Source organism: Heloderma suspectum, chromosome 1, assembly GCF_057233095.1.
Source record: "Heloderma suspectum isolate Gila_16-S chromosome 1, 16-S_ref, whole genome shotgun sequence".
NCBI classification, from domain to species: Eukaryota; Metazoa; Chordata; class Lepidosauria; order Squamata; family Helodermatidae; genus Heloderma; species Heloderma suspectum.
Genome location: NC_139458.1, coordinates 350511017 through 350536748, shown reverse-complemented (window position 1 = coordinate 350536748; position 25732 = coordinate 350511017). Strand labels below are relative to the sequence as shown.

The window sequence follows — 25732 nt, the reverse complement described above, 5'->3', positions numbered from 1 at the left end:
AATGTGGTTGTATCACAGGCAGGACTGGGTCTACCATTAGGCAGAATGAGGCCCTTGCGTCAGGCAGCAGATGCTCAGTGGTGTGGAGCGGACAGTGGCACCAACCCCCTGGTGGTTGCCCTCTGCTGGAGGACAGAGCTGTGTGTTCCAGCCAGGCAGTCTGCCCGGCACCCCCTAAGGTAGCCGGCTTCCCTCAGTGGCAGTGGAGGATATTGTCTTGTCACCAGCTTCTGTAGGTGGAATGAGGAGAGGTGTCATCTTGTTCTCCTGAGGCTGGACAGGTGGCTGTCCAGCCTCATCTTGAATGCCGCCAGGGTGGGAGAGCCCACTACCTCCCTAGGGAATTGGTTCCATTGTCGTATTGCTCTCACAGTCAGGAAGTTTTTCCTGATGTTCAGCCAGAATCTGGCTTCCCGTAACTTGAGCCCATTATTCCATGTCCTGCACTCTGGGATGATGAAGAAGAGATCCCGTCCTTTGTCTCTGTGACAACCTTTCAAGTACTTGAAGAGCGCTATCATATCTCCCTTCAGTCTTCTCTTCTCAAGGCTAAACATGCCCAGTTCTTTCAGTCTCTCTTCATAGGGCTTTGTTTCCAGTCCCCTGATCATCTTTGTTGCCCTCCTCTGAACCCTCTCCAGCTTGTCTGCATCCTTCTTAAAGTGCAGTGCCCAGAACTGGACACAGTACTCCAGATGAGGCCTAACCAGTGCTGAGTAGAGGGGAACTAGTACATCCCGGGATTTGGAAGCTATGCTTCTATGAATGCAGCCCAAAATAGCATTGGCCTTTTTTGCAGTCACATCACTTTCTTGGCTCATATTCAGCTTGTGATCGACAGCAATTCCAAGATCCTTCTCGCTTGTAGTGTTGTTGAGCCATGTATCCCCCATCTTGTAACTGTGCATTTGGTTTCTTCTAGGTGCAGAACTTGGCATTTATCCCTATTAAATGTCATTCTGTTGTTTTCTGCCCAGTGCTCCAGTCTATCCAGATCCCTTTGAATTTTGTTTCTGTCTTCCGACGTATTAGCTATCCTGCCCAATTTTGTGTCATCTGCAAATCTAATCAGCATTCCTTGCACCTCCTCCTCCAAGTCATTAATACAAATGTTGAAGAGCACTGGGCCCAGGACTTGTCAAGGGCTCCTTGGAGGCCTCTGTCAGTCTAATCCAGTAGCCAAGTCCAGACACAGACAAAGGAATTCCTTTCAAAGCTTTATTCTTCTTTTACAACTTAACAACTATGCTGATTGCAACTAGATCTGAGCAGCACAGTACCTATGCCCTAAGTTGGAACAGTTGGTCCCCGTTTGAAAGGGAATTACTGGCAGACCCCTGAACTTAAGAACTAGGGAGAGTCCCTCCCCTTTTCCCTTGGATCCTCTGGGCGCAGCCGTTGTTTGCGCGCCAACCTGGCATTACGCCTCCTTTCCGCGCCCTCCATCTGGCGCCGCTGTCTGCGTCTGCATTGCGCATCAACCAAGTCTGCTATCTGTGCTTGGTCACTCCCTGGACTGCTAACTAAACTAGGAATGCTGGTGGGAGGAATCTCTGTCAGCTGTTGGTCCTGGGAAAGAGGAGCGCGCTCCTCTCCCAGGAGCGACTGCTCTTCCTCAGAATCAGAACTACTCTGGGATTCTATGGGCTCAGTGTCCACCCTGACAGGACTGAGCCCTGCAGTATCCCGCTCGTTACCTCTCCCCAGTTTGAGAAGATCCCATTGATAAGCACTCTTTGAGTCCGATTCTGTAGCCAACTGTGGATCCACCGGATCATTGTTTCATCCGCTTTGAGCTAGTTTGCTCATCAGGATATCATGGGGCACTTTGTTGAAAGCCTTGCTGAAGTCGAGGTATATTAAGTCCACAGCATTTCTACAGTCCACAAGGGAGGTGACCTGATCAAAAAATGAGATCAGATTCGTCTGGCAGGATTTGTTCTTGACAAATCCATGTTGGCTTCAAGTAATCACTGCATTGTTTTCAAGGTGCTTACGGATGGATTGCTTTATATGATCTGCTCCAGGATTTTCCCAGGGATTGATGTCAGACTGACTGGTCTGTAGTTCCCAGGTTCCTCCTTTTTACACTTTTTGAAGATAGGGACAACATTAGCCTCCTCCAGTCATCTGCCACTTCATCCGTCCTCTGTGATTTCTCAAAGATAATAGACAATGGTTCTGAGAGTTCTTCTGCCAGTTCCTTTATTATGCTAGGATGCAGTTCATCTGGCCCTGGAGATTTGAACTCATTCAAACTAATTAGGTGTTCCTTGACCATATGCCTATCAATCTCAAGCTGCAGTCCTGCTCCTTCAGCCTGTACTTTGCCTTTGCCAGGAGGGTCATAGACCCTCTTTTGGGAGAAGACGGAGCCAAAGTAGGAATTGAGAACTTCTGCCTTTTCCTTGTCATCTGCTTTCGTTTTGCCATCCTTATTTAATAGCTGAACCACCATTCCTTTCCTCTGTCTTTTACTATGCATGTAGCTGAAGAAAGCTTTTTTGTTGCTTTTAGCATTCCTTGCTAACCTCAGCTCGTTCTCAGCTTTAGCCTTCCTGACGCCATCCCTGTAATTCTGTGCTACCTGCCTGTACTCTTCCTTTGTAGCTTGGCCCTCCTTCCACTTCCAATATGTGTCCTTTTTTGTTTTCAGGTCATCTCTTAGCTTTTTGTGAAGCCACGTTGGCTTCTTCTGTTGTCTTCCACCTTGTCTTCTTGTTGTAATGGTTTGGAATTGTGCCTTGAGAATGTCCCTTTTTAAAAACACCCACCCATCTTTCTCGTTAGAGTCGCTTGCCATGGGACCTTATCATTGTTCTGATTTTATTAAAATCAGCTTTCCTAAAATCCAGGGTACGGGTTTGGCTACACTCGTCTTTTGCTTCCTTTAGAACCAAGAGCTCAAGTAATGCATGGTTGCACAAAAACCACACAGAAATCACAAAAACATATCACCCATTTCTAATTTAATGCCAAATGTAGGGATGTCAGAGAATTCCACGATGGATCTCGGTGAGGCTGAATGCCAGTGCATTCGGCACCCCGAAATCCGTCATGGAATGAAGCCCCCCCCCACGAAAGGCGCACGGGATGAAGTCCCCACCAACCCCACCCCACGAAAGGCGCGTGAAACAGAGCACTTACCTGCTCCCGCCCGCGCTGCTTTGCGAATGGCGGCCGTCCTGGCTGCCATTCGCTTCCTCCTCTTCCTAGCTGGGATAGGCTACGTAAATACTTAGGTAGCCTATCACGGCTAATGTAGGGACGCCATTTGCATCCCTGCAGAGGCCATGATAGGCTACGCAAGTGTTTACATAGCCTATCACGGCAGGGGGGGGGGAAACCCCAGCATATGCAAATGGCGGCGGCTACCGCCATTTGCGTACGCTGGGGTTTTCCCCCTGCTGTGATAGGCTACGTAAATATTTACGTAGCCTATCACGGCTCAATACAGGGACGCAAATGGCGGCTGCTACGACAGCTGCCATTTGCGTCCCTGCAGGGCTGCCCAGCAGCCGGATGTCCGGCTGCGGGTGGCCAGAGCTGGCCGGCAGCTCCGTGGCTTGGCCATAGATCGGAGCCAGCCGGGCAGGATTCCGGGGGGAGGGACGGATGCCCCCCCCACCGCGGATGCCCCTGCGCGGAGCCAGGTAAGGGATTCGTACATCCCTAGACAAATGCGAACTCTGTAAAGTGCAGAAATGCTGCACTTTGCCTGCAATCTCCACAGAGACAATTCTAACAAAATATAGACCTCATTTTCATGTTAGATTTTTGATTTGGTAAAACTGAATCAAAATGCAATATCGTATTCGTTCTGTCTGGTATATATTCCAATCTGATGTGCCTTCTTATGGCAAGGGATAGTTCATGCCAAGGCATTCCATTTCTTATAGCTTTTGATCACACAAGCTCCTGCTGTAGTAAATTAGTGGGTCTTTTAATTCGCCCCAGGACTCTTTTATCCTCCCAGAAAGCAAGGGTTTACCCTGAAGTGGGAACATACTAGCTCGTGCCACATGAGGGCACATGCAGTTGCAGTATTCACCCCAAGAGAAGAAAGCACCAGATTCATCTCGCAGTGATTTTGCCATATTAGAAAGCAACACAAGAATTGGCTGTTGACAAGTATACTGCTTGGCATATGAGAGCTCAATGATCACAAAATTTAGTGTATAGGAAACAAAGAACGCTGTGGAATTTAGAAGGCTATACTTAATCTGGGTGAACTGAAGGAAAATCTCGTACCGATTTTATGATAAAGAGAAGAGTTGAAATTAAGTGGGAGGAAAATTCTACACATACTTAGATTTTTCAATTTCTACAGGAAAGCCCGCTGTGTGTGTGTGTGTGTGTGTGTGTGCATATAAATTCAGGAGGGATGTATTTTGCTTTTCAAGACCTCTCAGCAAAAGGTTCCCTGCAGCCAGTCTTACAACTAGGAGAAGGCTGTGATCATTCCATTGTGTCATTATTTATTCATTTCTAGGTGTACATTTCTAGAAATTGCTATATATAGCTAGACTGTGATTATGTGTTCTGTGAGAATCTTGGTTTTCATTTAAAAATAACAACCCCAAAATGACTTCCTAGCCCTTAGAGCTGCAGAACTGGCACTTTTCAGATGACATTTGGGTCTATTACATATTATTTATGTATGAGGGGGAAGGAGTTGAATCAGGTCAGGGGCTCCGCCCACTACCTCACACAGCCACACGTGCGTTTGGAAGGCCTTGAGCCCACGCCTTGCCCTGCTCCCACTGGTTCTTGATCACATGGAAAGAACCTGCTACTGTGCTTGAACTCCCTACATGCATGGTATTTACTCCCAAACGTCCTCTGAAAAAAACGGTAGGCTTGAAAGCCTGTGAGGAGATGCTGAAATTTCAAATATTGGGAGCAAGGGGTGGGGTGGGGGTGGGGGCGAGCACTGTTTCCAGTTATCTGATAATTTGATTTTATTGTGACTTGCCTTAAGTCTAGCTCTGTTGGTAGAGAGGCAACACACAAAACAGCAGTGGTCCATTTATTGTAGGATGCTCTCCACAGAGAGGCCTGCCTGGTGCTAATTTTAATGGCTTTCCAGGTGAAGACCTTTTTATTTTCCCAGGCCCTTTAAACTACCTTGTAATTTTGTACTGTTTTAGGCCTGCAGACTTTTATTTCGCTGCTCTTTGTTTGAATCGATGGAGGGAGCAGTGCTAGACAGTGGCTAGACGTCCATAGGATATCTGGTTTTCAGGGAACCAACCTCATTACTAATAAACATTAGAAATTACGTGCACATTTATGTAATGCATATAGGTTAAAACTTCCTATTTTCTTGGCCCAGAATTGGGTTACCCTTTCTTCAACCCCTATCTAGCTTCTGCCCCTCAATATCTGGAAACCAATGATTCTACAAATAACGATATTTTTTTTCCATTCACCATCACTGCCATACTTTTCTCTGCTACTCCTGTACCTTTTTAGTTATGCCATTATTGTTTTGTTATACTATTTCCTTGTTTTCTGGTTAGTTTTTTTTTAATCTTCCATATAATTTGCATGATGAATAAGGTGTTTCCTATTTGCCTGTTTACATATTGGTCATGATTTCTGAACACCATTGAAAATTTCCTTTTATAGGATCCCTCCTCACTTTTCATTTCCTTACTTGTAGCTACCTTTAGAAACATCTCCCATATTTTAATTTTCTAGTACCTGAAGGCCACAGTGGAAACATTTTGGTCTATTGTTTAGGGCTGGGAGTTGGCTTATTAAAAGCAAAATGCACATTAAGAATAGAACATCAAAGTTCACAGATTCCAGTGGCCTCATAGGCATATGAGTTTGACATGTCAGAGTCCCTGGGTTGGATCTAGGATCTACCTTCTGCAAGAGAAAGGGCTATGTTTGCAGATGGTCCCTCTCCCAATTTTGGGAGATTCCTCTTTCCCCCATGACACAGCTCACTGCATTCAGCAGGGCCCATGACTCTCTGTGTGTGATATTTTCAGGGGGCTGCCACAGGAAGGTGGGGGTGGGGAAGTCCGCTCTGCCAGCTAGAGCCTGGATCTAACTTAAATCTGGTTCCAAGCTTAGTTTTATGAGAGGTGTGTGTATAAAACCCACAAAACAAATTGTATTGTGTGTAGGGATGGACAAATCTGACAATTTCAGTTTTTTTCAATTTCTCATTTTTCCAATCTTTAGTTCGAACTTTGGGAATTTCTCCAGTATGAAGTTCGGTTCATCCTGAACTTTGAGAATTTTTTTAAAAGGTCATATGAAAATTCAAGAGCATTTTTGTGCACAATTCTCCTAATACATGCATTTTTGTATGAATTGTTGCCAAATATACACAATTTTTGCAGGCAATTGTTCCTAATATAATGCATTTTTAAATATTATTTTTCCTAATATTTTTTGACTAGAGAACTCCATTGCAAATTCGGAGAAGTGCAACTTCCAAAGGATAACTGACTCTTGTTTCACGTAGTAGTCTGGAAATGCAAACTTAGGTAAAATGCCAACTGAACAAATTTCTCCCCTGTTCCTAATTGTGGTGTATTGTGTTGTACTTTTATATTCGCATCCCATCCCTCAGTGCAAATATTTCCAGGGTGTATCTCATCATGCATGGAAATGTCTTAGATGCAACTGAAGGATTTATTTATAATTTATGTTAATTTCATGTCACTGGAAAGCAGCATGTCAAGAGTGTTTTGTTAAAGCTGGTGAGAAACAAGTTGTATGGTCCGGCCTTCTTATGTGTGGTGGAGAGCACCTGAGTGACTGTTTTGTCAAGGGAAACATTATCATCATGAGAGGTGGCCAGCTTTTTAATCAGTCAATGCAAGGTATCAATTACCTCAGCAATGGAAGACTGAAAAGCAAAGAGTTGGAAGCCCAACCCTACATGTGTTAAGTTGAATATTCAGTGGGACTCATCCCTTGTAACTATACCAAGGGTCGCAGCTTTTAACTGGAGGAAAACACAAGCTTTGCAGAACAGATGCTTCTTCTGCAATGAGTCTGAGATCTCCCCCTCTTTCCATTGCTGTTGTTCAAGACTATGGTGAGAAAAGACGAGATGATGGAAGAATCCATGAAATCATCTGTACCGGGCAGAGGACATATTATTCTTTTTTCTAACAGCCTAGATGATGCTTGCCTTTGGGGAAGAATTGCAAAGGGGAACTCTGAATGCCTAGTGAGGCCTAATTCAGGGCTGGGAAGACTTTCGGCTTATGTGATCTACTTTTCTTTTTCACTAGACTGGAGCCAGTGAAATGGTGGCTCACGAGACAGAGACAGAATTGCAGAATAAGGTGCCTTTGAGACGACTACAAGCTCAGCCCAGGAATTTGTTTTCAGTACCAGAACTGAAAACTCATACACAAATCTACTCCTATTTCCTCTCAAACTGTTCTTTTTTTTATTTCAGCAGCCTAATTTAGGAGGATAACAACTCTTTTTGCGGTCTCTATTGTTCAACCCCCCTTCATGGATCACTGCCTTGTTGTGGCGAAGGGGCTTGCGTAACTCAGTGAAGCCATAAGCTATGCCGTGCAGGGCCACCCAAGACGGACAGGTCATGGCAGAGAGTTCTGACAAAATGTGGTCCACTGGAGAAGGAAATGGCAACCCACTCCAGTATTCTTGCCAAGAAAACCCCATGGAACGTATCACAAGGCTAAAAGAGATGACGCCGGAAGATGAGCCCCTCAGGTCGGAAGGTGTCCAATATGCTACTGGGGAAGAGCAGAGGGTATTTCCAAGTAGTGCCAGAAAGAGTGAAGCGGCTGGGCCAAACCCGAAAGGACACTCAGCTGTGGATGTGTCTGGTGGTGAAAAGAAAATCCGATGCTGTAAAGAACAATATTGTTTAGGAACCTGGAATGTCAGATCAATGAATCAAGGTAAGCTGGAGGTGGTCAAACATGAGATGGCAAGATTGAACATCGACATCTTGGGAATCAGCGAACTAAAATGGACAGGCATGGGCGAATTTAATTCAGGTGACCATCATATCTACTATTGTGGGCAAGAATCCCTTAGAAGAAATGGAGTAGCACTCATAGTCAACAAAAGGGTGGGAAAAACAGTACTGGGGTACAATCTCAAAAACGATAGAATGATCTCAGTACGAATCCAAGGCAAACCATTCAACATCACAGTAATTCAAGTCTATGCCCCAACCACTGAGGCTGAAGAAGCTGAGGTTGATCGGTTCTATGAAGACCTACAACACCTTCTAGAACTAACACCAAAAAAAGATGTCCTCTTCATCATAGGGGATTGGAATGCTAAAGTAGGAAGTCAAGAAATCACCGGGATAACAGGCAGGCATGGCCTTGGTGTACAAAATGAAGCAGGACAAAAGCTAATAGAGTTTTGCCAAGAGAACATGCTGATCATAGCAAACACTCTTTTCCAACAGCACAAGAGGCGACTCTACACATGGACATCACCAGATGGTCAATATCGAAATCAGATTGATTATGTCCTTTGCAGCCAAAGATGGAGAAGCTCCATACAGTCAGTAAAAACAAGACCTGGAGCTGACTGTGGCTCAGATCATGAGCTGCTTCTTGCAAAATTTCAGCTTAAATTGAAGAACGTCGGGAAAACCACTAAACCGTTCAGGTATGACCTAAATCATATCCCTGATGAATATACAGTGGAGGTGAGGAATAGATTTCAGGGATTAGACCTGATAGACAGAGTGCCTGAGGAACTATGGACGGAGGTCCGTAACATTGTTCAGGAGGCAGCAACGAAATCCATCCCAAAGAAAAAGAAATGCAAGAAAGCCAAGTGGCTGTCTGATGAGGCTTTACAAGTAGCTGAGGAAAGAAGGGAAGCGAAAAGCAAGGGAGAAAGGGGAAGATATACCCAACTGAATGCAGAGTTCCAGAGAATAGCAAGGAGAGACAAGAAGGCCTTCTTAAATGAACAATGCAAAGAAATCGAGGAAAACAACAGAATGGGAAAGACTAGAGATCTCTTCAAGAAAATTGGAGATCTCAAGGGAACGTTTTGTGCAAAGACGGGCATGATCAAGGACAAAGAAGGCAGGGACCTAACAGAAGCAGATGAGATTAAGAAGAGGTTGCAAGAATACACAGAAGAACTATACAGGAAAGATCTGAATGTCCCTGATAGCCATGATAGTGCGGTCACTGAACTTGAGCCGGACATCCTCGAGAGTGAAGTCAAGTGGGCCTTAGGAAGCATTAGTAACAACAAAGCTAGCGGAGATGACAGTATTCCAGCCGAGCTATTTAAAATCCTAAAAGATGATGCTGTTAAAGTGCTGCATTCAATATGCCAACAAATCTGGAACACTCAACAGTGGCCACAAGACTGGAAAAGGTCAGTTTACATTCCAATTCCAAAGAAGGGCAACGCCAAAGAGTGTTCAAACTACCGCACCATTGCGCTCATTTCACATGCCAGCAAGGTGATGCTCAAAATCCTACAAGCTAGGCTTCAGCAGTATGCGAACCGAGAACTACTGGAAGTACAAGCTGGGTTTCGAAGAGGCAGAGGAACTAGAGATCAAATCTCCAACATTCGCTGCATCATGGAGAAAGCAAGAGAATTCCAGAAAAATGTCTATTTCTGCTTCATTGACTACGCTAAAGCCTTTGATTGTGTGGATCACAACAAACTGTGGCAAATTCTTAAAGTGATGGGAGTACCAGACCACCTTACCTGTCTCCTGAGAAACCTGTACGAGGGTCAAGAAGCAACAGTAAGAACCAGACATGGAACAACCGATTGGTTCAAAATTGGGAAAGGAGTACGACAAGGCTGCATATTGTCACCCTGCTTATTTAACTTATATGCAGAGTACATCATGAGAAATGCCGGGTTGGATGAATCAGAGGTCGGAATTAAGATTTCTGGGAGAATTATCAACAACCTCCGATATGCAGACGATACCACCCTAATGGCAGAAAGCGAAGAGGATCTCAAGAGCCTCTTGTTGAGGGTGAAAGAGGAGAGTGCAAAAGCTGGTTTGAAACTCAACATTAAAAAAACGAAGATCATGGCATCTGGCCCCATCACTTCCTGGCATATAGAAGGGGAAGAAATGGAAGCAGTGACAGATTGTACTTTCTTGGGCTCCAAGATCACCGCAGACGGTGACTGTAGCCATGAAATTAAAAGATGCTTGCTCCTTGAGAGGAAAGCTATGGCAAACCTAGACAGCATAGTAAGAAGCAGAGACATCACCTTGCCGACAAAGGCCTGTCTAATCAAAGCTATGGTTTTCCCAGTAGTAATGTATGGCTGTGAGAGCTGGACTATAAGGAAGGCTGAGCGCCGAAGAATTGATGCTTTCGAACTGTGGTGCTGGAGAAGACTCTTACGAGTCCCCTGGACTGCAAGGAGGTCAAATCAGTCAGTCCTAAAGGAAATCAACCCTGAGTGCTCATTGGAAGGACAGATACTGAAGCTGAAGCTGAAATATTCTGGCCACCTAATGCGAAGAGAAAACTCTCTGGAAAAGACCCTGATGCTGGGAAAGACTGAAGGCAAAAGGAGAAGGGGACGGCAGAGGATGAGATGGCTAGATAGCATCACGGATGCAATGAATATGAACTTGAGCACGCTCCAGGAGAGAGCGCAGGACAGGAAGGCCTGGCGTGCTATGGTCCATGGGGTCACGAAGAGTTGGACACGACTGAACGACTGAACAACAACAACAATTGTTCAACCACTGGGAGTCAGAAATCCTTGCTGATCTACTGCAAATCACCAGGAAATCTACCAGTCGATCTTGATCTGCCTTCTACTCATCCCTGTTCTAATTAATAATTATGAGACAGAAGTTATTTTCATTACTTATCTAGAACTGAACTGCTATGTCTTGCTTACTCAGTCATAATGAATAATAACAATACTTGGCATCTAGAGAGTGCTTTAGATCAGGTTCAGGGAGATTCCAGACTTATGTGATCTACTTTGTCTTTTGCCAGAACCCTGGAGTTCACCAGCTGGAGCCGGGTGCAAAATAATGTCTCACAGGGGTGGGTGTACACTTAGAATTAAGGGACAGGGTGTCTTCAAGCACAAACTCAGCCCAATAATTTTTATCAATAATTCTGCCAGAACTGAGCTCACACAGAAATCCACTCTTGGTTCTCCCCTACCCCAAGCTTGCTTTGTTTCAACAGAAGTTTTGTTGTTGCTGTTGTTAAACAATTCGGAGCTAGAAACCCTTGGTGGTCTAGTGCAAATCACACAGCAATCTCCCAGTACCTTCTGCCTGTCCCTGCTGTAGGGAGCTCAAATCGCTCTATGTACCTTTTTCCGCATTCCTTAACAACAACCTTGTGAGGTTGGTCAATATTATTTCTATATTGCTCATAGAGGCTAAGAGAGAGTCACTTATCCTACTAAGGCCACCAGGTGAATGTGAGATTTGGTGAGATTTGAACTGGGGATTTTCTGATTCAACAGCTCACACCTATGGAGCCTGAGTCTATGCATGGTTTACTCAGAAATGAGTGCCAATGCTGCATACTATTTACTCCAAACTGAGTGACCTGGGGTTTTAATCTTAGCTACTACACTACATCTGCAGTCGGTAGGATGCTCCATGAGGTTCAAAGGATGCTCCACAATTTCAGCCAAGCTAACCCATTAATTGGAGCACAGATGTTGTTCAGCTGTAACATTTGGATTTTCCGGTTCACATCAGCAACAAACTTCAGTCAGTCAGTTGATATCAGCTGATGAACAGAGAGCATTTACTCTACATGTAGAATATTGTTAGTTTTCTCATGGTGGCTCTTGCACCACCACCAGGAGTTCCCCTAGTTTCAGAACAACAGTCCTGACAAGATGTAAGTTCTTATAAGATATCTCCCTCTCACTCCTTCTGGTTCTTCTCTGGCTTTTATTGGATCTCACATTACTAGAGACCACATTAGAAATGGACAGATCAGTCTATTTCTAGTTTTTATTTTATTTTTTATCAATTAAATTTATTAATCGCCCATCTGGCTGGTCACCCAGCCACTCTGGGTGATGTACAGCATATAATAAAACAGTTTAAAACAATAAAATTCTACAATAAAAACGTTTTCTAAAATACCCTAACCCGTCCCAAATGCCTGCCTGAACAACCACGTTTTTAATGCACGGCGGAAGCTCATTAAAGAGGGGGCATGATGGAGTTCCCTAGGGAGGGAGTTCCACAGAGTGGGGGCCACCACAGAAAAGGCCCTCTCCCTCATCCCCACCAGTCTAGCTGTCCTGGCTGATGGGACAGAGAGAAGGCCATCCGAGGCTGATCTTGTTAAGCGGCCTGTCTGGTGTTGCTGGAGGCGCTCCTTAAGATAGGCTGGGCCGGAACCATATAGGATTTTAAAGGTCAAAACCAACACCTTGAATTTGGCCCGGAAAAAAACTGGTAACCAGTGCAACTTAGTGATGTGATCTTGCCGGCGGCTGCCTTTAATCAGGCGAGCCGCCGCGTTCTGTACCAGCTGCAGCTTCCGAACCATCTTCAAGGGTAACCCCACATAGAGTGCATTACAGTAGTTTAAACGAGAGGAGACCAGGGCATGTACTACCGATGGGAGCAGATGGTCGGGAAGGAAGGGGCGCAGCCGCCATATCAGATGGAGTTGATACAGCACTGTCCGGCTCACAGCTGACACCTGAGCCTCCATGGACAGCTGGGAGTCCAAAATGACCCCCAGGCTGTGGACCTGGTCTTTCAAGGGTAGCCGTGCCCCATTCAACACCAGGTCAACATTGTCCATGTCAATTTCACATGTATTAATTCATAAGTCCCTCTGTCTGATTTCCACATCAATCTGTGAATAAAAAGCCATGCATAAATATTTGCAGCATTCTCCAACATATTTTCTTCACAAAATAGGTATTTTTGTATGCATTTTACCCTAAAATACCAATTTTAATGAATTTTACCCTAAAATACCCATTTTGAATGCATTTTACCCGAAGGTGCATTTTATAAGTATTTGTATTTTGGTATGTTTTTTAATCGGACAGCTTTCTAACACAACATTTGGAGAAGTGCAAAAAAGTAAGATAATTCTGTTCTGCTCTATGTATTAATCTGGGAAGTGTGAATCAGGTTGGTTCACTTAAAAATGCAGAACCAATGAATTCCTCAAGTATCCCTGGGCCTCATTCAATCCATACAGCTACTTCTCTATTTTTTGTTTTGTTTTTATAAGCAGTGATATATGCTCTAGCTGTCAGGTTGGCTAATAGCATTTTAGTATTCAAACTACATCAACTAAATAATATGGGCCTGCAGTTACCTGACAGTGAAATTAATACTTTTAAAACTAGAAAAAGTGGTTGTCTTTTTTGTATCGAGCCAAGAAAGGCTATTGCTTTTTTGCTTTGGAAAATTGCTAAGTACTGTGCACATTTCTCCTCAGCAAGATTATTTTCTGCAAATAAAATGGACCAGGAGTTTTATAATGGCTTCAGCTGTGAGCAGCTATGAGAGGAATGTATTTTCAAGATGCCCAGTAGGTCATATTGTGTCCTAAGAATACCTTATGAAGGATCTGATGTTCTGAAAATCTAATCACTTCTATAATTGCGTAACTATGGATTGGAGAGCTTAATTTTAATCCCCAACTGCTAAATTTTCTCTCTCTCACTCATGCACTTTCCAGCTTGTGTCAATTCAGAACGGTGTATGCACATTTTTAAGCTGGAAGCCTAAAGAGACCATTTTAGAATCCTGAGGTACTTGTGCTTGCATACAATATTATTGTATACTAATATTGGTTTGAGTCTTCCCATTCTAATGGTACTGGAGCCAATGCAGCAACTCAGAGAGAGACGAATCAGCACACTTGGGGGCGACCCTGATCTTTGCAGATACCAAAAGAAGATATCAAGGAAAAATACTTTGAAGAGGACGAACACACCTTCCCAACAGCTCCATGAGAAAGAGCCCTTTTATTCTGGATAGGTCACTTCCTGGCTCACACTCAGAAGCTATTATTTTGAATGTCCCCAGGGATGGAAGAGAGAGTTGTTCATAGATATCAATAGAGGAATGAAATAATTTAATGTAACTGGGATTGGGAATGTCTTTCCATTGCTTTTATACTTCCCTTCAAGTTGGGATGAGAGAGTAATAGTCCACAATCCTGTAGTGGAGTTTGTTGTTATGCCCCCAGTGCAGGTAGGAGGGCTGTGCTGAGAGAGAAAAGCTAAGCGGCTCTGCAATGTAGTCTGCTGTTAATGCAGGGGTGTTAATCTTTTTCACTCCCTCCCTCACTCAAACACAAACATTCTAGGTTTTCAAAATATGATACTCTATGGAAGCTTCAGCCTCTCAACTCAGCCCTCATGGACAGATCCCTTCTCATTGAAACAGCCCCCTTGCACACTCTCTTAGCGCCCCAACATTACCCATTAGCCTTCCCAAAGCTCCTTCATTATATCTCTCCCATCCCGCAACAGAAACGTCCACACACCCAGCTGGATTGAGCCACACACACCCCACCTACTTTCTCCCCTCCTCCCAACTGTTTTTTTTTCTTTTGTTTTCCTTCCCTCTATGTATTGTTTGCCCAGATACATGCCAACCTTGTACCAAAAAGTGTAGCTGACAGAGCAGGTTGCATCTGGCAATTCTGCTTACTGCAGAAATTAATGTTTAAGAATTAACAGCGCAGTCTAATGTGTGTTTATTTCAAATTAAATTTAGAGAGATCTTGGGAAGGCAGCTAAGGCTGCAGTCCTACGCACACTTACCTGGGAGAAAGCCCAATTGGCAACTGAACACTGGGGGACTGGCTTCTGAGTAAATATGCATAGGATTGTGTGATAAATCCTAAAAACTGGCACAAACCAGCCACCCGCCCTGCCCCATCAGTAAATAATGGTGGCAGCGCCCCCCGCCCCCCCCGCTGCTGCAGCCAGCAGCAGCCAGCAGCAGCAGCAGCCCTGAACAGGTGGCCGGTGTTGCAGGAGATAAGGGCTGTGCCGGGCGTGCAGGGACGGAGCAGGGACGGGCGGAGAAGCCAAGAGCTGAGGAGAAGGGGGGGGTGAGAGAAGGCTGCAGAGCTCCCTCGGGCACCGTCTCTCACTCGCTCCCTTTGTCTGGCTGGCTCTGCGTAGTAGACGAGAGGCAGGCAAGATGCAGCCGCCCGCACTCCCTCTGCTCCCTCCTCCGTCCCTAGCAGACTGTGACCTGGCTGGGGGCTGGCTTCAAAAAAAGTGCCGGAGCAAAGCCCCAGCGTGATCTGCCACCACTACACCGCAGTGTGCACCATATTCTTAGGGAGTGTCTGTTCTTTCAGAAAGAGGCAGAAAATCTAGTTCTTCATTAAGAAGATGGTCTCCCAGATGGTCAAGCACTTAATTATATGGAAAAGTCTCACACTCCATTGACTTGCACGCAGACTGATTGCACTTATGAAATGTTTAAAAATGGAAATAAATAAATAAGAACACATGAAGGAAGACCTAAGTTAGAGGAGGGACTGCAGCCTTTGGTGCTTACGTCCTCCCCCCACCCCCATAACCGCCTTCAGCCTTAGGCTCAGGTAATGCACACATGCCAGGGATACACTGCAACATTTTGTGGTAGGGCTCCTCGTGCTTCATGTAAATACATTGGAGGTTGCTGCTGTCAGTGCATATCTGTGGCTGCCCTTGTTGCATCTGCTGGGTACTTGGCCAAGGGGTCTTTCCCACCTTGGGTGGTCTTGAACCTTTGTCCCAGGGAGGGCTGCGTGTGCAATCTTCAGGCCCCCTGGCCAGGGAACCGTGTGGGTGCTATGTTGTGTGGTCTCTTCCTCCTTCCCTGTGGGTGTTGTGCTCCAGAACAGTGCTTGAGTAGAGCATAAGGAGATTGGAACCCCTGCCTGTAGGGGTGTCAGAGGCCTGGCAGTAGTGGGGCCATTGTCAGCCGTGACACTGGGGTCAATGGAGTGGCTGCACTGTGGTACCATTGCATGTGCTTTGTGCGTTGTGTTGCATGGTTACGTGGGCTGGATGTGTGTGTCCTTATCATTGTGAGTTCATTGGCTCCCTCTTTGCGTGGGCAGTATATGGGTGACATCGCTGGCACAATCCCTGATTGGTGGGCTTTGGTGGTTTTTCCAGGGATGCTGCTTTGTTAAATCTATTCCAGCTGCGTTTCATGGATTGCCATACATCTTTTGTTCCATTGTCTGCTTGTTGATGGAATCAGATGTTTGAAAGGGATGTATGCAAGTTTTGTTCCCGTTTGCAAATGCACTTTTGTGCTAACGCACACTTGCACAAGTGCCCATTAGTGCTAATGTACACTTGCTCAAATTCCCCCCAAAGTAAAAAACAGTCCACAAGTCCACAGAATCACCACATCTCAGAAAAAGCTGGTCGACTGTGGAATCCACAGGCTGGATTCATAGAAATCCAAACTCATTTGAATCTGTTGTGGATTTCTCTGATGTCTCTAGCTGTGGGCATATCTTCCCTGTGTTCTCCAGGCTGAGTGGGTCCAGGACATGGTGGCCATTCCACTGGCATAGTGTCCGTGTCTCTCTGCCCCCAGCATAATTAGTGTACAGGATTGCATGATTAGAAAAAAATTTTGCTAGAGTTTTTGTTATGTGAAATGTAATTACATGTTTTCTTTTCCAGCTTCCCCATCAATTTCAATACTGTGCATGGAAGCTGATGGCAAAGGTTTTGTAAGTATGCAACATTAATGTCAACAGGGAAAACATTAATATTATCCATTTGGGGAAACAATTACTTGCAGAATAACTTGAGGGTGTAAAGCTTTTGCTATGTTCTTACTGCCCACTGAGTCATCTGGAAAGCTTTCAAAAAAGCTAATAGGGACTAAAGCTTTGGCAAGAACTAGTCAATGTGGGCTGTAAAAGATCTAAAAGTCTTCCAGAAGACGAGGGTATTTTCTCAGGGCCTCTGCACCCATGATGTTATGGAACTCCCTTCTGAGGGCAGCTAGGTTGGCTCCTGTCCTTCTGCCAGCAGGTAAATGTTTCTATTCATGCAGGCCTTTGGCGTATAAGCTGGCCTGTTGGGTTGGATGCTGTTTTTATTCTGTTATTGCTGTGTTTTTACGCTGCGCTTTTAACATATTTGCTTTTGTGTTGTTCTAAGTTTGATTGGATTTTTAAAATTTCTTATGACTGTAAGTCACTTTGAGCCCCATTTTCTTGGTGGAAAGGCAGGGTACCAAGCGAATGAATGAATGTTCCTAGGGAGTCAATACAAATACACAGTAGATGTCTCTCTAGTTCTGGAACTAGGGATGTATGGATTGTGTAAAATCCATTCTGCCAGTGTTTCACAGGTTGCCAGACACCTTTCGTTCCATCATCTTCCCATCGACGGAATTGGATTTTTTCTTGTTTCTGAATTTGTGCAAATTTGAATTTGCACATGCAAATTCCCACAAAATGAACAAATGCCTACAAAATGTGCAAATCCCCCCCCCCCCCCAAATACACATTTTCACATTTTAGCCTATGGGGGAAATGCAGATTTTTAGCCGGATTTTTAAAAAATGTTTGCATATTTTTCTATGATGAAATTTGCACAACATTCCCAAAGGTTAGAAAAATAGTCCACAAGTCTGTGGAATCCACCTGACAGGGGAAAAGCTGGTCCACTGCAGAATCCCCAAGTCAGATTCATAAAAATCCAAACTCACTTGGTTCCGTTGCAGATTTCTCCAACATCCTTCGCTGGAACAGTACACAAACTCCCTGTACAACAAGAATATTTGTATCAGTGAGATAATATATCTCTTTTTTAAAGAATAAGTGCTGCTTCATCTGTGATGGTTTTATTATGTTTAGAAAAATCACATGGTATAGCTTTTCTCAGACTTCTGAAAGCATTGTATGTTGTAAAACCTCTGCATATAGAAAGCCACCACCCCATGGAAAATGCTTGGCTGGAACCTTTGTCCCTGACATGTTCCCTATCCATGTGCAGAAAATTTGTGAGATGGGCAAGAATGAAAATATGTGATCTCTCACCCATGTCCTGAAATGGTTATGTAGTGGGCCATCAGTTTATTTGCAATCTTGAAACAAGAAGTGGGTTGATGATTTCTGCATAACAGCTTCTTGGGTTGAATGTTGCTAATAATGTTTGTCCCCACAAGAAAGTCTTGAGACCTCTTGTCTCATAGAAACAATGGTTAGAAATCTGAAATTCGCATGCAGCATTTCACTGATGCTTACTGTGCAGTGTGACTCAAGCTTTTAAGGGAACTGGATGCTTTGTTCTGTTATCCTTCTGAACTAATTTCATGCTGGAACTGCAAGCCCATCTAAATCAAATGTTCTAATAGAGACAAGCCAAATTAGGAGCTTCATTCCTGGCTTGTGCTTTCTCAAGTCCATTTGGAAAAGGTCCTAAGGACTGAGCACTGTAAAAGTTGTGTGTGTCTCTGTGTGTTTCTTCCACCCTTCCTAATGGTTATTTAATGCACTGCAATGAAATGTTGTGTGGAGTTCTGTGGTTCAAGATTCCAACTGTATTTTGTGGTTTTAATTGTTCTGAATGGCTCAGAGAGCTTTAGCTATGCAGTGGTATAGAAATGTAATAAATCGCCACTTTGTTCCACCCCCACCCTCCGTTTCTCCCCACCCCAGCAGTCGTCAGCATTCTGTGGTCACTCAACATGCTGTTTACTCATTGGGTTGTTTTGGGGTTCTCCCTCCCAAATATTTTTTTCCTTCTAATACTTCTCTCTGGGGGTACTGCTTTTAGCTAAATAAGGAACGGCCTTGACACCATGAACACTGGAAATAGAGGGAATGATGCAGCTGACATGGTCACTCCCAAGCACCCTCTCCTACACTGGAAAGCCCTGTCAGCTCTCTAGTTTACTACAGAACTGGAGGCAATGAAACAAGCAGGACAATGGCTAGAATGCAGATGGTGCAAGTCGCATAGCAACTACAAGTGGACACAAATAAGAGCACATTTGCTGCGCCTTTATGGCGGTGAGGGCAGTGAAGTAATCTTCCTTCTCCACTTCCATTGCATCCTCAGGTAGCCATCTGGCTGAGCTTTTTCAAGTGGTGAAAAAAGGGCTATTACCTCTAGATCCTGGGAAGGATTTGTTGGAACCTTGCAGACCTGCTGTGATGTATTTGCTACCCACATTTAGGGTAAAATCACTTGTATTCACTCTGATCTAGATGCCATCACTGATAGAGTTTGAGAGGTGGCTTCTAAAGCACTGTCTGGCCTGGTTTTGTGGTATCGGTTTCAGTTTTCACAGCCTGAGGATGTGGACAAAGTATTTGGCGAGTAACCACCAGTATTCTTGCCCCTTGCCCATCTTGGCTTCTTATATCAAGCTGAAGGAAATTGACTGGGTATTTCCACAAAGTGTTTCCAGCTGCCATGAAAGCCATTGTGAGACCACTTCTTAAGAAATCCTCACTAGACATTAGAATACTGATGTCACTTATCAGCCAGTTAATATCCCCTTTTGGGACTAGGTGCTTATGAGGGTGGCGGTAGTCAAATTCCAGGTCTTGCTGTGTGAAACAGATCATCTAGACCCATTTTAATTCAGATTTAGGTTGCAGTTCAGCACTGAAATAGTCTTGGTCATCCTGATGGATGATCTTGTCAAGATGCCCCTGTTGCCTACTGAATGCTCCAATAGCCAGAATCAACACTCAGACAAAAGGGCTGCTTTCCAAGGCTTTAACTCCATTCATCCTAATGAAGCATACAGATGCTAATTGCCTGAGACTCAGAGGAACTACAAAGGAACAGCCATCTAGGGGTTTCTAAGGGTTAGGACGTCAGTTGATCTCCATTTGGGAAAAACACGGCAACTCTCTGAACTTAAGGGGTGGGAGGGGAAGATCTCCCCCTCTCCGGGGATGCTTTTGGGCACAGCTGTTGATGTCGAGCCAATGGGGCTGAGCGCCTAAACTCGGTTCCTGCAATCTCTTGCTTGTACCTGCGCCTGCGCCTCGCATCTAAAAGCTCAAGTTGTCCCTCCCTTTCCATGCCTGGGTCACTGTCGCTCCCAGGGATGTGAGTGGGGGGCCCCCTCCCCCTCTAGCTCTGCCTCTGAAGTCTGAGAGAGTTCCTCCCCCATGAATTGTCTCTCCTCCTCAGAATCAGAGCTGCCTCGGGACTCTATGGGCTCAGAGACAACCCTGACATATCTCTACTTGGCGAGAGACAGGGGAAGTGCAGCCCTCTTGATTCTCCTTGGAATGCCCTCCTAAGTGAAGCATGTCTGGAGTTGACACTGTATTCTTTACAGTTCTAGGTTAAAACATTTTTATTCGCCCAGTAAATGTGTGACATATAATCATTGCTTGATGATCAGGTGCAGACTTGCATGTGTGAAACAACCATTGCAGGTCAAGCACCACAGAGACAGCTTTCCTAGCCCTGTAAGCACAATACTTCCCCCTGAAGAAACAATTCCTATGTTCAGCTGCTAGTCTTCATGAGAGAAGTCACCGTGAGATGTATGTGTATATGTGGTTTGACACTTAAGTCTCATTGACTTAAGCAAAAAGGGCCGTTTTAATTGTTCTATTTTCAGCTGGTTGAAAAGTTATTCCTCTCAATGTTATGTATATTTCTTTAATGTCGTTGTAATTGTATTGTAGAATTTTTTTTTGTGTATACTACCCTGAGATCCATTTGGGGGACGGGCAGGGGATGAGGGTGCACTCTATAAATTATTTAAACAAACAAGCAAGCAAGCAAACAAATCATTACGAGTGTACGTCAGTGCTAATCACTAGTGGATTTGTATGGGGTGACTAGTTTATCTTAAAATTGAGTAAAAAGATCCATTTCCTGCCACGATGTTGCAAATTTAAACCCCATGGATGCGTAAAATCTATGACAAAACTGTAGGATGTTTACTCATCAGCATGGTGACAATGATGCAGCATTGTCCTTTCAACATAGATTTTGAGACAGAGTTGACATCACACCAAGGCTGCAATCCTCAGCACACTTACACAGGTGTAAGTCCCATTGAAGACAGTGGGACTTACTTCTGAGTAGACATGCATAGGATTGCACTGTAAGACTGGCGACAGCTCAGTTCACGTCTCAGTAAAGCATGAAAGATTCTGATTTGAGCTGACTGTAGAACTAATTCTAGCTATCCATGATTTGAAGACCTTCACTGGGGACCCTGATCCTGGCCTACTCATCATGTTAAATAACAGGGAGGGCGCAACTACCTCAGGCAGGACCTTTACTTCAACAGCAGTTACTGAGTGGCAGATAGCGAAGGAGGTGAAAATAACCACATGTAGTCAAATATGGCCACAACTTTATTGGTTACAGGTTACAGAGTTTGGCATGGCATAGGGGACAGATCAGGTGATCAGTTGGCCTGCCTGCTGGCTGGTTGTCCTCCCAGCCCAGGTGCTGGATCATGTAATGGGAGGCAGGAGATTGGAGTCCTGCTACAGTATGGACCATGCACATGCCCCTCTTTTCCTCTGCCATGGGTGGGAGTAGCATACAGCCCCTGAGCTGGGCAGTAGCCTTGTTTCCTCCCTTTTAAGTTCCTGCATACAGACCCCTCCCTTTCATTGGGGTATGAGGTGCCCACTACCAGCTTTCCCCCCAAATTGGATCTGGCCCAATGCCTACCATGCCCTGTCTAACCAGTTGTGATGGTAGAACAAGACAACAACAAACAAAACAGTGTGACATTTTGCCAATATATCGTTATGAGGATGGCAGTTGATAATTACGCACCCCAGGTAAAATTCCTTCCCAGCCCTGCCAACCAGTGGCTAATGGATAGTCCATAGCAATGCAACCATTTCTGGGAGGGTGGCTCTGAAACCACTCTGCCTGGAGCCATGCAGATGCCTGCCTTTTATTCCCTGGGAATGGACCATAGAGGAGACTTCATCTGTCCAGTCCTCCTTCCAGGGCTCTGCCTATCAGAGCCAACCAGCAGTGCCAACTGGATCCTTCAAAGCTCCCTGCTCAGAGAGGCTCTGTGCAGCATCCTGCAACAACTGTGTGGTCTACCAGACAGCCACGCGGCCCCAGGCGCACAGTGGCCTCTTCCTCATCGTCCACCTGCTTGTGTGCTGGCGCAAAATGGGTCCCAGGAGAGACCCCTGGGATCTGGGCTTTCAATAGTGGCACGAAGCTTCTGAAACTCCCTGGGAAGTTCATTCCACCTCTTCCATTCTGACACTTTGGTGCCAAGTAAAGATGACTCTTGCAGAGAGCTTGTGGGGCTCAGCTGAAAGTTGGAATTTTCTTCATTTTTGTTTTGCATACCGTTGCTGATTTTTTTATAACTAAGGACACAATCCTAGGCATGCTTGGGGCATGCTGGGAGTTGTAGGACTTTTCTTCCTTCTAAGCATGCATAGGATTGTGCCCTTAGATGTTAGTTGTTGGTTTACTGGTTGTTTGTTTTGTGAATGACATTATGTTATGTTATGTTGATGTTGTTATGTTATCTTAACAATGCATTTGATTTGATAGGGAACAACCATGTGGACCTTTTTTGGTTCAAAAGCCATGATAAAATATTTAAATAAAAATTCAGGAAACAATGTTTGCATGTTTAAATCAGCTCAGACTAACAATCTCCCCTCATCCCCCATCCCACCCCCCGTGCCTGCCACTGACGACCTCAGGCTAACTTTTTCCATGGGTCTTATAGATGTTGAACTCTTCCTGTGAATCACTTGGTGGGCATCCATAATTGGTCCTGTCTCTGGCCGGCCCATTTCCCAAAGTTCCTCAGGATGTAGAGAGGTGCAATGTGGATATGAGTCAAGCTATTCACAAGACAGGTTCAGCATGTGCAGGTGGTTGGTTGTGTGTATTGGACCATAGAGTGAGTATGTATGCTGTGATGTGCAGGCATCATTTGAGTGGAAGACAGAAGTGGTTCTGGGAAGCAGAGAAATTAACAGGCTCAAGGAAATCTGGCAACAAGAGATACATAAGAGTAGGCAATCAATGATTAGGTATTGGCAAAGGCTGTGGGAGTAATCATATAAAAGAGGGCTATGGTACAGAGATGCAAGTCAGTTAGGAGAAGATTGGAAAGTGAGGAGAGCCCCTTCTGTCATAACTGTAAGGTAAATAGATGTCAAACGAAGTTTAAGGGATACTGAATGAGGGCTGTTTTGCCTTACTTCTTTTTACAGTGCCTTCCCCACTTTTGCTTGGGATGTGTTATTTTGTCCCCCCCTTTCCTTGCATCCCCTTTCATGGGGGCCACTCCAGGGAGTCCTGGCCACCCTAAGTGGCCTTCTGGAATGCAAAGGCAGGAAATGGCTTAAAGTGTGATGCACAATTGTCCCGTGGGGAATGCAACGTCAGGAACTTAATTGCATGTGTGAAACAAGTGTTACAGGTCGAGCACCACAGCAACAGCTTCGCTATCCCTGTAAGCACAATGGTTTCCACTGGAGAAATGATTCTTATGTGCAGCTGCAAGTCATCACGAGGGAAGTTACCATATGCTGTCTGTGTCTATGTGGCTTGACATTTAACTCTCATTGACTTCAGTGGCTAGGCTGTGGACCGAACTTGCAACAAATGGCATACTTGTCTGTCCTTCCTTTGACTCTCCAGCTCTTCACCGAGTAGTTCTGCGGTGGTGGTGGTGGTGGTTGCAGGTGGATGCAAAGTTAGCGATCCATGTATCAATGACTAATATGCATGTTTTCATTCCTTGAGTACTATGTACCTTTCTAGGAGCTGATATAGTGCAAGGAACCTTGCTCTTAAGACCTTATTTTATTTTTTGCTTTTGGTTTAACTTTACACACTCGGCTCCCCTTACATAGAATAGCTTCCTGTAGGTGCAAAACAGGAAGCTTTAGTGACAGAGGCATAGGAGTGCTGTATTTTCTCCTGGACCTTCATATGAATCATTTCTAGTTTTATGCTTCAGCTACTTGCTTCCCCATTAGCCGAGTGCCTGTGTTTGTAAGATTCCACCCTATGCTGAGATGCTGCCACCTCCTCCTCCTCTAGAGCCCCCTCCCCTTTCTACACATGTTGCAACACAATCTGAAATTTCCTCTTTTCTTTCCTTCCTGCATTTCTTGCAGGTTCCTTTGCGTCAGAAGACAAGGAAGAAAAATCAAGGTAATGAGGTCTTCCTTTTGTTCCTCTTTTGTTCAGTGTGTTAACGTTCTCGTACAAAGCGGAGGTTTTTGTTGTTGCGGCATCATTGTGGGCAGCTCATATTTTTCGGCTTAGTTTTGCATTGCTTCAGGGAGAAAACAATGACAGGCTCTTCAGTTGGACTAAGCTGTTTTGGTACGTGAATAATGGAGTGTGTGTGTGTCTGTATGTGTGACAGAGAGAGACAGAGACAGAGACAGAGAGAGCGGAGACTGTTTTGCTTGATTCATTGTTGATCTGTTCTGACTGTGGCACACAAAGATCATTTTTGAGCAGTTTTCTATCTACAATTGCCAAAGTCTTTTTTTTAAAAATATATAGTTACTTTAAGTGTAATACCCAGTCACTGGTTTAATTTTGATTGACTGGAAGGATGTTCTCTATCATTATGGATTTCCTAAAAGCTTAATTTTGACTGATTTAACAGCTGGGAGATCTGGGTTCTAGTCCCCACTCGGCCATGGAAGCTCACTGGGTGACTTTGGGCCAGTCACAGGCTCTCAGCCCAACCCACCTCACAGGGTTGTTGTTATGAGGATAAAATGGAGAGGAGGAGGAGGAGGATAATGTAAGCCGCCTTGGGTTCCTTGCAAGAGGAAAAAAGGAGGGGTATAATGCAATAAATAAATAATAAATAAAAAGAAAGAAAGAAAAAAATACTAGTATTCTGCATGGTGTGTGTGCTTTTTTAAAAAGTGCACTTGTTTTCAATTTCACAGGGATTTATGTAATGAGCCGCCGAAGAATCTCGTGTAAGGACTTGGGACTAGCAGATTGTCAGGGATGGCTATACAAAAAAAAGGGGAAAGGAGGCTTTATTGGCAACAAATGGAAAAAGTTCTGGTGTGTACTGAAGGCTTCGTCATTATACTGGTACAGCAATCAACTGGTAAGCATGTTAACCTCTTCTTTCGTGGAGGTACATAAAACAAAGAGCTTGCTTCTCTAGGCAATATTCCTATGCAAAATTCCAGGATGCATCAGTTTGATGTGCTTGGGCTGTCATGAGGAGGAGGCAGAGTTAAACCAGTGGGGGGAGTTATTTTAGTGTTCATTTAAAAAAAAAAATCTCCTGTATTGAAAATGTTCGCTGTACTGAATGATAAAGTGAGAATGCATCAGTCAGCCTTCGCCAACTGGGTGCCTTCCAAATGTTTTGTACTACAACCCCTACCATCACTGACTAGTGGTCATGCTGGCTGGGACTGATGGGACTTGTAGTCCAAAACATCTGGAGGGTGCCAGGTTGGGGGAGGCCAGTATAAGTACATTGCATTCATTTCAGCCAGCCTGCTTGAGAAAAATTCTGGGGCCATAAACTTTAAGTGGACAATTTCGCTTGCTTCTTATCTAGCTGCCTATCAGTCCAGCTCTCCCTCTTCTCTGTTTTTGATTCAGCAGAGGGGATCACAGTGTATTTTTTTTTTACTGGATTACATAAGAATGATTGCCAATTCCATCCCCTCTAACCTTTGTGACTGCCCTTCCAGTTTCTTGCTAACTTTGATAGCTATCCTTTTGTAGCCTGACTAGACTTCTGGATCAGGCAATTCAGTAGTGCTGGAAAAACTTATTTATCTAC

General features: G+C 44.6%; 1 protein-coding gene across 3 annotated transcripts in view; it reads left to right on the top strand.

The window, feature by feature from the left end:
- Positions 1–25732, top strand: part of IPCEF1 (interaction protein for cytohesin exchange factors 1) — a 79947-nt gene that overhangs the window by 5278 nt on the left and 48937 nt on the right. Inside the window, exons 2-4 of one of the 3 annotated variants that reach the window (XM_084827868.1) lie at positions 16636–16685; positions 24075–24111; positions 24870–25039. In XM_084827868.1, coding sequence (XP_084683994.1) covers positions 16662–16685; positions 24075–24111; positions 24870–25039 — 231 coding nt within the window. In that variant the 5' untranslated portion in view covers positions 16636–16661. Of the gene's footprint in view, positions 1–16635; positions 16686–23902; positions 24286–24869; positions 25040–25732 lie in introns of those variants that run through there. The other 2 variants (XM_084827867.1, XM_084827870.1) reach the window with 2 other exon arrangements.